At 36.0% G+C, this 13,017-nt stretch overlaps 2 protein-coding genes across 6 annotated transcripts in view; one reads left to right on the top strand and one right to left on the bottom strand.

The window, feature by feature from the left end:
- The window catches only part of Crebb (Cyclic-AMP response element binding protein B), a 28,494-nt gene extending 21,274 nt beyond the window's left edge, over window positions 1-7,220 (top strand). For 4 of the 5 annotated variants that reach the window (XM_064036148.1, XM_021325533.3, XM_021325531.3 and 1 more), the window contains 2 exons: window positions 2,996-3,118; window positions 5,357-7,220. In XM_064036148.1, the coding sequence (XP_063892218.1) occupies window positions 2,996-3,118; window positions 5,357-5,559 (326 nt within the window). In that variant the 3' untranslated portion in view covers window positions 5,560-7,220. The remainder of the gene's footprint in view (window positions 1-2,995; window positions 3,119-5,356) is intronic. The other variant, XM_021325534.3, reaches the window with a different exon arrangement.
- Window positions 7,221-8,092: 872 nt separating this feature from the next.
- On the bottom strand, window positions 8,093-9,338 carry LOC110369957 (UV excision repair protein RAD23 homolog A). The gene has a single exon (XM_021325621.3). The coding sequence runs from the start codon at window positions 9,235-9,237 to the stop codon at window positions 8,287-8,289; it is 951 nt and encodes a 316-aa protein (XP_021181296.1). The 5' UTR covers window positions 9,238-9,338; the 3' UTR covers window positions 8,093-8,286.
- Between the last annotated feature and the right edge of the window lie 3,679 nt (window positions 9,339-13,017).

Below are 13,017 nucleotides of genomic sequence, written 5' to 3'. Positions count from 1 at the left end.
CTAGTGCGTCCCGGGGAAACTTGTTCCCTTACCTAAATAAAATATTAGTCTATGGTCAGCACAGAGAATGTGGATTTTTAACAATTATTCAAATCGGTTCACTGGATCCGGAGCCTATTTGATGAAAACAAACATATAAGCAATCAAATCATTCCCCTCTATATCTATATCAGTTCAGATCAGTTTTTAGCAGCTTCAAGATAAGAAGGGTTTGAAAAAAAAAATCGGGTCTAATATTCTTGGCAATCTGCCGCAATTAACGGCAATTTCTGCCAGAGACTCGCGTGAGAGAGTGACGATACATGGGGAAAATATATGAAACAAAACAAAAACTATATACATTAAAGTAAAGAATAAATTCAGCTTTTTTGGTAGAAGAAATTGGCCAGTCTAAAATGCGGACTAATTAGAATCACTATTTTTTAACCCTGTCATCATGCCTATTCCTAGAATAAGTCAGAAAGAAGTTTTGCAAACACTTATTCGTAGTATGAATCGGAGAGTATTATAATAAATACCACAAATAATTTAATATTTATTGTTTTTTCTCCGGGTTCATGCTTAATTCTAAATGGAAACCAACCTTTAATTTTTAAGAAAATAATAGGCAAAATGCGCTTGGAATAAGTATGTGTTTTGTTAACCGAACATTATTTTAACTAAGTACAAAAAAATATGGTTTAGAATATCGAAAGAAACAAATTCTATATTAATGTTTTGTCTCGAAAATGTTTACACTTCGCATATAAATCTGTAGGTACAAATCCCTAGAAGGATGACGTCATCGCTTGTGAGACCTGATTAATATTCTAACCGGTGACGTAATCCGCCGCGAGAAGGCACGATGACGCCATACTACACCAACCTGCTTATTCATATTTATTTTAGGTTCGTTTTTGTTTTAAACTAAGTTTTCAATTTACCTGTAGTGGCGAAACTTATAGACCTTCTCGCATGGAGAAGTGGCCGAGTTATAATGTAACTGTATTTTGTACATTATGATAATCTGGTTTTATTATATTTGTAAACACTAAAATATTGACAAAAAAAATTCAGTTAACTATTGATATTATAAAATATTTTCCTTTATAAGTAGTATGTGTTAATCACAAAATGTGTGGATAAAATGTAATTTAGTAGCATTTTTAAAGAGTCACTATAGAGTTCTTGCTTGTTCTTCGCTATCCATAGCAAAATAATTTGTGCCACGAGAATCAATCTATACTATAATAATAATTTAAAGCTAAACAGTGTTTTTATGTATGCTTGAACGTGCTAATCTCAGGAAGTACGGATCCGATTTCATATCTTTCAGATAATCCATTTATTGCCTATGGTCTGCTCTTCCACTCTAATCAGATGCAACTGAGTACCAGTGATTTACATGGAGCGACTGCCTAACTGACCAGATATTCCGCGCACGAGGATAAATAATCTTATAGCCTTCTTAGGTAAATGGGAAATCCATCTAACTCTGAAATGGGATTAGTTGTTCATATAAACAGGTTAAAGAAACAGTTTTAAAATATTAGTAAAGATGAACGGCTGCTTTTCTCTGGACTCCTGGGATAGATTTTAATGCGCTTTGAAATACAGATTAATGAAGGTCTGAGGAACATAATGCACTATTCACTATGTAAACTGTCCATTGTTTTGGGCAATTGGGCATTGTAATTTTGTATATGACATCTAAATAGTTTGGGTGCCAGCAACAAATTAGATTCTGAAAAACATGATCCTAGGACGTAGGCACCGTTCCTGAGATACCCTAGCCGTGTTGAAAAATGACGTATGGCGGCAAATTCATTCCGGCGATTCAGCTGCAAAACGGTACTGTCTTTTGTTAACGGCTAGCCGTAATGTTATATTATTCAAGTGTGTTTTAGTCTATTTCTATAGTACAGACGCCAGCAGGTCAACCTAACATGAATCTGTAAAATTTTATCAAACGAATATTACCGCTATTGCGATAAGGTTGAAAATCCATTGAAGAAATTTGACAGGAGGTAAATTGATGTGCTGTCTGTAAGTACATCAAATGTTATCCTAGAGGCAAATTTTCATTTGACGAACCAGAGCACAATCTTTATACATAATAATAAATATATGATGCTTTGATTTGATGTTGCCAATTTAAGACATTATCCGAGAGATCCATAAATATGTTAATTTTTATGTTGCAACACGCTTACATTAGGTGACGTTGCAACAATATTTGACTTAAATATTATTTTGTATTTTATATTATAAAAAAGGTTTATTTTTAATGGAATTTACTACGTCTGACCTTAAAGTATGAAACCCAATAAAAAAACTTTAGTTCCTACTTTCGTTAACTGCACAGGTCGTTCTTTGGATCTGTAGGTACATAATACACTGACTAATAGTTCCTATATCGAAAGTTATCTCATAGTTTTAAACAATCACACAACACTAATTGTCTATTGCACTGACTAAATACTTCATTCATTCATTTTCATTCCTTTTACTAGTGTTGTAAATGCGTTATAAAGTATATCTGTGTGTCACCTGCTTTCCCGCGAAAACTGCTATATTACTGATCACTCTAGACTAGATGATATCATGGTAATTTTCCACATGTTACATTTTATTAATTTAGGAAAAATCCTATCCTTAAAATAGACTTTAACTACAGGAAAGAGGCCTGTTATAAAGATTTTTTGTTTATGGATATTTAGCGGTCACGTAGTACCTACTACTAAAATACTGAGATGGGTGTGAGGAAAATCTAAGCTAACATTACTCGACTGTTCCAGAAGGAGGGTTATGGTTTACAGTAACTATAAACTGGTCTGACTAAAATCACTCTTTGTTCCCTTCAGGTCATTCTGTCATAGACTAAATTATTAAAATTACCGCTCAATTTAAAAAGTCCAGCTTTCGCTTAATACTTTGATCACTCCTGGGAATGACAGATGCCACATTCTAGTGTGTAAGACAAGAAAGTTTCTGTTAAATTATATTTCTTTTCTAGTAATTCCTGCTGGAGCTCTGCAAACGGAGAGTGGTTTACATACGCTGGCAGTATCAGGAGGGGGGGCTGGCGGTGCAATTGTTCAATATGCGACAAATCAAGATGAACATTTTTATGTCCCTGGTTGGTATTGTCAATCAAATCACTTTTTAACTTACATAAAAAAGAGGAGCGACTATGTCGATCATAAATGATAAAAATACATAATCAAGGTTCTGAAGCAAAATTGAAAACAAACGAACCCATATGGTGCGATTGTCTGTCCGCATTCCGCAAGCTGTTTCAGGTATTAGCAAACGTAAGAAATTGAAACATAAATGAAAACAACTGCTTATGTACACAGCAAAAATGGGTCTTAGGTTTATAAGTGATCATCATTTCATCATTCAGGGGACATCTGATAATTACCCGTGTCGACAAATAAAAGGGAAATTGACTCCATATTGAAAACAAAACGCAACTAGCGCCGCGGTGTCGGGCATGGAACTGATTAAATTATGCTGTGATTTTTCCATCAGCTGAAATGATGATTGTTTTCACGGCTATTTCAAATAGTAATTCATATTTTTTTATAACCAAAAGTACGAATGTCCATGCGTAAAATATCATCCACTTTTCATGTCATAATATGTAAACTAAAGAAGCTCTACTGTCGCGGACAGACGAATATTGCAACACTATACGGGTTCCTCTGCACATCCTAAAATATTATTACTTTGTTCAAGGTATTTTCTTATTTCAAATAAAAAAACTAATGATGCATAAAACAGTGCGCCCCCTTCCCCCTATATCTCCGAAACGTGTTTTGTGAAAAATGTACTTTTATACCAAGAGAATAGTTTTTCAGTTCTTATCGAATGTTTTGTTTCAGCCAATACATTCGGCAAAATCGTAGAACGCTCTTGAAAAATAAAATCAGAGATGTAGTTTTGACCAGTATTCGCTCTCGCACACTCGGCGCATATCTTCTAACATAGATGCTATGGCAATTATCTGAATTTTTAACCCCCGACGCAAAATGAGGGATGGTATAAGTTTGACAGCTATTTGTCACGGTAGCTATTAAATAGATGAACCGATTTGGAAGCATTTTGTTTATGAAAGCTGTTTTTCCAGCACCTAGTTCTTGTTCTTGGACATACTTTATCAAAATCGGCTTGGCCGTTTAAAGTTATTAACTGTCTTGTCAACAGATTGGAATAGATCTCAGGTAGAAATAGTGGGTTTTGATTTGGTGTTCATCATAGTAGCCATTGCAGTTTTTTTATTCTACCATTCTCTCGCCTCCCTGCCATCAAAATACACTACTTGCTGGTTGGCCCTTCTTGTGTATTTACTTCAATGTTATACATACAAGAATACATAAATGTATAAAACCTATTGTATAGGGATGTAATTTTGTGCAGTTCACAGCTGTCAGTTTTCAAAGGATGATAGCATTTTTGCATTGACTAGCAACTGCACCAAAAAATGGTCAGACAAAATTAGGTGACACACATGACACAGAGCCTTCAATAAATGGAAGAAATCACTCTGTCAGTCTCTATGTAGATAGCATTCCTATAATATGCAATCCTCAAAACTGATGTAAAAGCTATCATCCTGCAAGCCTTTTTTCCAACTATGTTGGGGTCGGCTTCCAGTCTAACCGGATGTAGCTGGGTATCAGTGCTTTACAAGGAGCGACTGCCCTATCTGACCTCCTCAACCCAGTGACCCGGGCAACCCCACACCCCTTGGTTAGACTGGTGTCAGACTTACTGGCTTCTGACTACCCGTAACGACTGCCCATGATTTTCTATGACAGCCGGGACCTACAGTTTAACGTGCCATCCGAAACACAGTCATTGGTGTCTAAGATATACTTAGAAAGTACATACAAACTTAGAAAAGTTGCATTGGTACTTGCCTGACCTGGGATAGAACCCGCGCCACTACGACTTACTGTGAATAGTCTTAGTGTGAATATATCAACATTTATTTATACGTACATAGTTGGTGTCTTCAAACACACACTGCAATGTAGGAATCAAAACCCATAAAAACCGGCGTTGTTTATATCATTGAAAAAACATACGCCTCTCCGGTTTACCATTAATATTGAGAAGTGTTTCAGTTCGAACGTTTTCGTATTTGTGAAGCGAACACTGGAATTTGAATTATTCTCTAGCACTCAAAATTATTAATCCCTTATACCAACTATGTCGGGGTCGGCTTCCAGTCTTAACTGGTTGTAGTTGAGTACAAATAACGATCCCGGGTCGATAGCATAATTCGCTAGGCATTCATCACTCAACTCACGACTCCAGCTCGTAGCAGTAATTGGAGTATCAAACCTTTTGATGTTTTTAATACTTTCAGGTCCATTGCTAGAAGATCAAACGCGCAAACGTGAACTCCGGTTATTGAAGAATCGGGAGGCAGCAAGAGAATGCCGTCGCAAGAAAAAAGAATACATAAAATGTCTAGAGAACAGAGTGGCAGTGCTTGAAAACCAAAACAAAGCACTTATAGAAGAATTAAAATCCCTAAAAGAATTATACTGTCAGCAAAAGACAGAATGAGGTCCAGCTGGCTAATGGGTGTGCCGCTGCCCTGCCAGAGAGCCTGTCAGCACATATTGCTACTGTACAGTCTGTGCTAAAGTGCTGCGTTCTGATTTCCTTCATTTGGCTCTCGACTTTATAAGGATTGCAAGTTTAAGATTCTGTATTTAGCAACTTAAGTCAAATTGTTTATGCATTGATTGATCAACCCATATTTTCTTAAAGTATTGTTAGATTTGATGTATTGAATTGTTAATGTGTTTTGTAATTTTCTATTGTTGTTTTAATATCATTTGTTTTATTTTTATGCAGTATGTAACAAATCGACACAATATAAGAAGCTGTTTATGTGACTTTGATTTAAAATATATATACATATGTACTAAGTACTAAAACAATATAAGTTGAATTTAAAAAAATCTGTAATAGCTTTATATACCATTCCAAAATGTTTTATAGTGTACATTTCAAGCAAGTTCGACTTGGTGCCATTTTTGGAGTCTGAATATTATATCCCTTCATTTTTTAAATCGATTGAAAGATTAGATCAATGGAAATTAATTTCTTCTGGAAGTGACTTATGTTGTATTGTGATATTTAACATTTTCAATTATGACTACAAATTACCGATCCCCAAAATGCACAATTTAGCAGAGATACTTATTTGCAATTATTGTTTTATATATTTTGCATTATCTTTATGAAATAACTTATTATGTTTAACGAATGTTATCCAGGAATATGTGGAATTGTTTGCATATGGGATGGTACAGTTGCAGTTTGGTTTATTGGTATTATTTTCTGTACATTGAATCAGGCATTTGTTGTTTTCATGTTTGCAGTTGAATGCTGCTAGTTATCGTCACACGTGTCTGTGATTGAAGATACTGAAGTGATACATACACTGTGTAAGCTGATTATTACCTTATATTTTTAACACCACTCAGGTGTGTTTAATGGATAAGCCAAAGTTAATATTTTTAGTTGTTTTGTGCAATATCCATATTGCAATGTACAGTTGTCTATTTTTTCTTATGTGAACTAATAAATGATACATACCTTTACTAAATGAAAATAAAAAATTTGTACATTGTGTATAGATGAACATTATTGTAAAAAAGAATGTATAAAAAATCTTTGTATATATACTAGTGTAATAATGTGGATGAGAAATGTTTTAATTATCTACTATCAGATTTGTGTAGTACCCATTAAGTAAAATATAAATATTTGGGATAAGCGCATGTTATTTAGTCGTATACATTATACGATTCTTCAGTTCCATCATCCACATCGTAATATACACATATTATATTTTGTTTTTGTGAATGGGTAATTTTAGCTGACTACCAGAGTTAAAATAAGATTTTATATATTTTATTTGCCATGATTGAGTTATATCTTTTTATTAATAATAAATTATGACAGTATCAAATACAAAGACTTTGTTTACTGATTAAATAAACTGAAATGTAAAGAAAGATCAGATATAACACTTGTTATTTAATATAAAACTATGTATTTGGTATATATCATTCATGGCAAATGACTTAGCATTAATGATAGACATTGTGGAAAGTGCCTTTACTTAGAATGAATAAAATTTATACCAACATAGCTCTTTATGTTAACTTAATGCTATTTATAAAATTAATAATATTAACTGTTTGATGTAATAACGTGGTCTTATTATTCCAATTCATTCCTCTGACTCACTGTGGGAGATTCTCAATGCTGGGTATTATACTAACCCTAAGGGCCGAAAAATGTTCAGTGGCCGTCACCGTCCATTTTAGCGTTGTCGCACCGCACCGAGAAATCTAGCGCTATAACGTCACACTTGTTGACAATGATTCAGTATGTTTATGAAGAATTTTGTGGCGGTGATTCCTACTGGATTCCGAGCTGAACAATAAAACGTTGTCGCTTGTGTTGGTTTCGTGGGCGGCAGGCAACGGGAACAACATGTGACCCGCGTTCCACTTAAAGTTTGGGGGAAGATCTACAAGCTTGGAGTCCTGGACCTGCGGCCCTGTATGGATCTGAGTGCTGCCGCTGATTACTATAATAGTTGTGCTGCCGAGTAAGCAAATTCTGATTTTTCTCATAGCGGCCATTAGGTATAAAAACTAGCGTATGCATACTTTACCTATCCTGATCTTACTTAGCAAGGGCTTTGCACTGCAATGCAATGTTATTTTTTTATTTCGCAGTAAGACAAAAATTTATATAACGATTTAAAAATAATGTTAATTGACTCATTTAACTTTTTGGGCTGTGAGTACATGTAAAACGTCGTATTAGAAGAAATTTGCGACAAACAGGTAAATTGAACATAGCGACTAAAGATGTCTCGCTGGACTTAGGTTTACTCTGGCCAGTTAGAGGTGTGAGGGACAGTATCCTATCCCAAGAGCACTCTGTACCGTGCAATTGCTACTCCCCATCATCAGAATCAGATCTGTGGTCTTTTGATTTATCACATGGTTTAGAGATTACTTTTAGATCCATTATTGGTATGGAAAAAAGGCAGAATAAAAAATCATTGTAATAAATATTTGAACAATAAGAAATTTATTAGATATTGAATCATGACAAAATGTTTGAAATTCAGTGTAAAAATACACATGAAACACAAGCAGTAAACATTGTTTATTAGGCTATTGATGTAGACATATTAAATACACTTCTGTGTTATTTTTATAATTTTGTCTCTCCACTTTAATTATCAATGAATGATAAATTCTAATCATCAAAATTCTGTGAAAGTAAGAAATTAGCTGCAAGATTCTCATTTTTTTCACAAGCAAAGTATGCTTGGATCACCATATGCTCAGGAAAGCCCAATGCTTTTAATCTTTCAATGGCCTCTTTGTCTTGTGGTGAGACTTGTGGCTGCTGTACTTGCGGAATGTCTACAGCATTCTCTTCACCCGCTACCGCGCCAGCAGCAGCTGGGTTTACAGGTTCATTCAGCATTCTGACAAAGGCTGATTGATGTTGACTAATTGCCTGCAACAAAGCTGGGTTTGTTTGACCAATCTGTTGAAGTACTGCATTCAACAAATTTGGGTTTTGTTGGATTACTGCACGCATTTGTTGGAATTGAGGCTGATCACGTAGGAAGGCAAGTGGGTCTTCATCAGAACCTTCTTCAGCATCCTGCTCTTGAAGTAATTCTTCTGGGATTCCTGTTATTAAATATTCCACAGCTCTTTCACGGTTATTAAAGGAAGCTCGCAAGGCTTGCTCCACTTGTTGTCTGTTGTATCCCATGTCCATAATGCTTTGAACTGTAGCTTCAAAATCAAGTTCGTTAGCTGTAGCCGCCGGCTCAGGTTCTGCTGCAGGTACCGGCTTAGGCGCTTCTTCAGTAGTGGGTTTGGGTTTACCGTCGCCGCTTTCCGTTGAAGCACTTTCTCCAGCTTCTGGGGCAGAAGCAGTTGACGCCGGAACTTCAGTAGTTTTCGGTTTCGTGACCATGATAACGATGAATTTTTTTTCATCTATGTTATAGGTATTTAGTTTATCATCATCAAGCAAAATTTTTCCTGCGTAAATAAGTCTTTGATGATCAGCAACATAATCTTTACCTTTCTCAACTTCAATTTTAAGCTTGAGCGCTTTAACTGTTTCTTCTGGGTCGATTTCTATTTGAAAGGTTTGTTGTTGTAGTGTCTTCAATGTCACCAACATTTTGATTACTTTCTTTGCAAGTGTAAAATGATTGAGCAAGTATTGTCCTAAATTAGATACCGACTGAATTCTGACCAGGGTCTGTCAAGTTTGTTCTACGAATTGCATTAAGGTGGGCTTGAAAACAAGAGAGAGTCAACGACATCAGAGTAAAAGAGATAAATATATAATGTTGCCACCAAAAATACAATTTCGTATTCTCCCTAATAATGAGCGTATAAATTGATTTTTAAAGTAAATTACCCTTGAAGATACTTTTAGCTATTATTCTAATGCCAAAAAATATACTTAGTTGAGAAATATTAGATATAAAATTTAATATTACTTATTAGAAAATATATATGGGGGATTATGTGTGGCAACACTAATGTCCGGACGCCATATTGGTTTTGACATTGTTGACGTCACAAGAAAAATGTCTGCGGCCGGTTGCGCACCATTTTATCTTGTACTAATGTTTATTTGTAATAAATAAACTACTTCCATTTAATTCTACATACATTGATAACGTTGAGTCGAGCTTGCTCCTCCGTTGCTGTGTTTTGGTGAAATTAAGTGTGTATTTGTGAGATATAGACTCGGTGTTGAGACAGTGACTTGTTTGATTTTGTTTTGTGTTTAATTCGCGATGAGTTCACAAAAAGAAAACACAAGAATCTGCTGCTTGTGTGGATCTTCACCTTCTAAAGATCCCAGCATCACTTTGCATCGGTTTCCAAAGCCTGGCACTAAAATGCTCTGCGGTATGTACACTCCATGCTATTCGTCTTAGACGACATAGAATACCACATTTATTGTTAATTCCGCTTCTAACTACCACAAACTCACGTAACATATATACCTATATACTTAAGTCCCAACTTTCCTTGCCAAAATCATTAGGTACTTACTATAAAAGTTTTCTTGCTTACACCATTCCCGTATCTAATATAACATCTCTTTCAATCAAAGCGAAGACTACCCACTGACATGATATAATAATATCTTAACTCGGAAAATGATTAAAATAGTGTGTAATTTGAGAGCAGTGGTGGCGAGTGGTAACTGCCCCAACTTACGAGTGGTAGGTCGCGGGTTCAAACCCGATCTGGCGCATAACTTTGTGTAATTTATTTCGTCACTACTGCTCTCAAAACGGTGAAGGAAAACATCGTGAGGAAACCAGCATGTCCTAGAACCAAAAAATTCGAAGACGTGTGACATCCACCAATCCGCACTGGGCCCTGGGTGGATTATGGCCCAAGCCCTCTCCTAGAGAGGAGGCTGTGTCCCAGCAGTGGGAACATTAGAAGGCTGATGATGAGTGTGTAATTTTGATATTTTTAATTTTCAGTTGTGAATTATGGGCAAAGTATTGCTTCCCAAACGAAGCCTGGTCTTCACCAAAATTCCAGGACGCCTCCATAAACAACATAAGATGCTATGCAGCAAACATTTCAAAAGCACATGCTTTAATGAGAAGAAGTTGTTCAGAACAGCTGTACCTGATGTAGTAAATGTTTGTAAATATCAAAATATAATTGGTCTAGTGTCTTTCTCTTCCTAATCATTTCTATAATAAAGAAGAAATAACACCAACGTTTATTACACAATATGATAGAATAATTTAAACCATGTCTGTAAACTTGTTGTTTGTTAAACAAATCGATAGTATTCTTTATTGTATAATAACATAGTCTTGTTTTTATAATAGTAACACTTTAAAACTAACTAGAATTTTTGTTTGTTTATGTTTTGATGTTGAAATTGTATGCAATAGGCCCATCCATACTTGTTATTTTGGACGAAAATGTCTGAAATACCTACCTAAATTGATTAAATTCATGTATTTTAAAATTCATTACATAGGTGCACATACTTGTGATTTATGAACACCTTTTGTACCCTATTTCTGGAAATAAATTATAATTATTAACATGCTAAATAAAAAACTCTTGTACTGTAATCTTCCTTTTATTACACTGCTGCACTGCTCTATAAAGATAAATATTAGCAATTTATGCACAAGTACACTGTGTTTCATGTCGATTATTGCTGAGCAAAATGTGATAATCTTGCTCAGCCATAATCGACGAACGCACTGGGGCCCGATTCTCCTAATTTTACGATTCAGTCGAGTCGATTCACATTCGACTGAGATTCAATCCCGACTCAATTACGATTGAAGCATATGTGGCATTCCGCTATTTTTTCTTTGAAATAAACGTTTTTATCCTTTTCTGTCATTCAATAATGAATCATTTTGTCTGCAAATGATTTACGATTGCAATATGATTGTAGAGCAAACTACCGTATAGACCAAAATCACCAAAATAGCAGACCAATCGCAAACCAATCGAATGTCGTTGGAATACGATTGGTCTTATATTAGTAGCAGAATGCCCGATATGGTTAAAACTGCTACTGCGATCATATTGCGATTCAATTTCTATTCGATTTTAACATTATTAACTTAGGAGAATCGGGCCCCTGTACTTGTGCATAAAATGCAATAAAAATGACCTATAGAATATACTGTAGTTTGAAACTCCCGCCCTAGCTTCTACTCTCTAGTTTTCGTGGGCGGAATATAGATGGCGCCGGCCGGTAAGGAAAAATTTCCTCATAAAATTTGTACGGAGTCGTTATTCTTCCCTTTAGGGTATATATGTTCTGTGATTCTGACTGACTCGACAAAATTATGCAGTAAACATAACCTCACGATTGTCCTTTCGGCGTTCGGATATGCATACCAACCAAATAAAACAATCATAGAGTTCATAGACAATATCGTGATGTATAAGGCGGTCCCTAGACGTTCAATATAATTGTGCAATATTACGATGTCGTGGTTTATTGAAATTTAGGGTTACATTTTATGCTTAACACAATGACAAATCTTCCATGTGACTGAGTTTTTCTTTAACATTAAATATAAAATTAAATTGAAGATTGCGCAATGATTTTTGGGTAACAAAATTTTAGTTGCACAATATTTTGCAATTATATTGACCGTCTAGGGAGTGCCTGAAGGTTAGCTGCATTCGATTTTCTATAGAAGTCTAATGAATGAATAAAAATGAATTTGTTCGTTTGTTTAGAGACTATATGGGGTCCGAAAGTACTGAAGCCATTTGAAAAATAATTACACCGTTGAGAAGCGACACTATAACCGAGTAATAAATACTATATCTTGTCCCGGTAAGGGAAGGGAAGCAGGGGCACGATTCCGTAATTTTTACTTAAGGGTCAATTCCCACTGAGAGAGCAGCGGCCGGCAGCGGCCGTAAGAGCACGGACAATGTACGAGAGCGGCGCGGCGCGGCCCAGCGCGGCGCCGCGCGGCCCGCCGCGCTCGCGCTCAATCCCTTGCATTTACGGCCGCTGCCGGCCGCTGCTCTTTCAGTGGGAATTGACCCTAAGCGACATACGTATCACGTCCTACTGAGGTCCAATTACGATTCAAGTATGATTGAAGCCATAGATAATACATATAATACTGGTATAGATGAGCCACTGACAGAACAGTTTTATTTCAACTACACGACCTCCCCGCTAGTTGGCGCCAGCGTCTACGCGAAAGCATGTTATATATAGTTATAGCTATGTAGGCGCCATCTACGTACCTATAGGTATATTGGTGACCATACTTAACATGTTTTATTTTTTTCCGTGTAACCACTCAAGCGTTCGCGTGCGACACCTGTCAACGCCTTGTACGTTCACGCGCTCGATCTGTGTTGAACCGCGTCGAGCGCGCCATGCCGTTACCGATTTAAAGTGTATTTTCTAGCAAACTAT

Source organism: Helicoverpa armigera, chromosome 9, assembly GCF_030705265.1.
Source record: "Helicoverpa armigera isolate CAAS_96S chromosome 9, ASM3070526v1, whole genome shotgun sequence".
Classification (NCBI taxonomy): domain Eukaryota; kingdom Metazoa; phylum Arthropoda; class Insecta; order Lepidoptera; family Noctuidae; genus Helicoverpa; species Helicoverpa armigera.
The sequence above is the reverse complement of the archived record's forward strand: the minus strand, read 5'-3'. Positions and strand labels throughout refer to the sequence as shown.

Coding starts and splice junctions, on each gene's coding strand:
- LOC110369957 (XM_021325621.3), bottom strand. CDS start 9,237: ATGTTGGTGACATTGAAGACACTACAACAACAAACCTTTCAAATAGAA.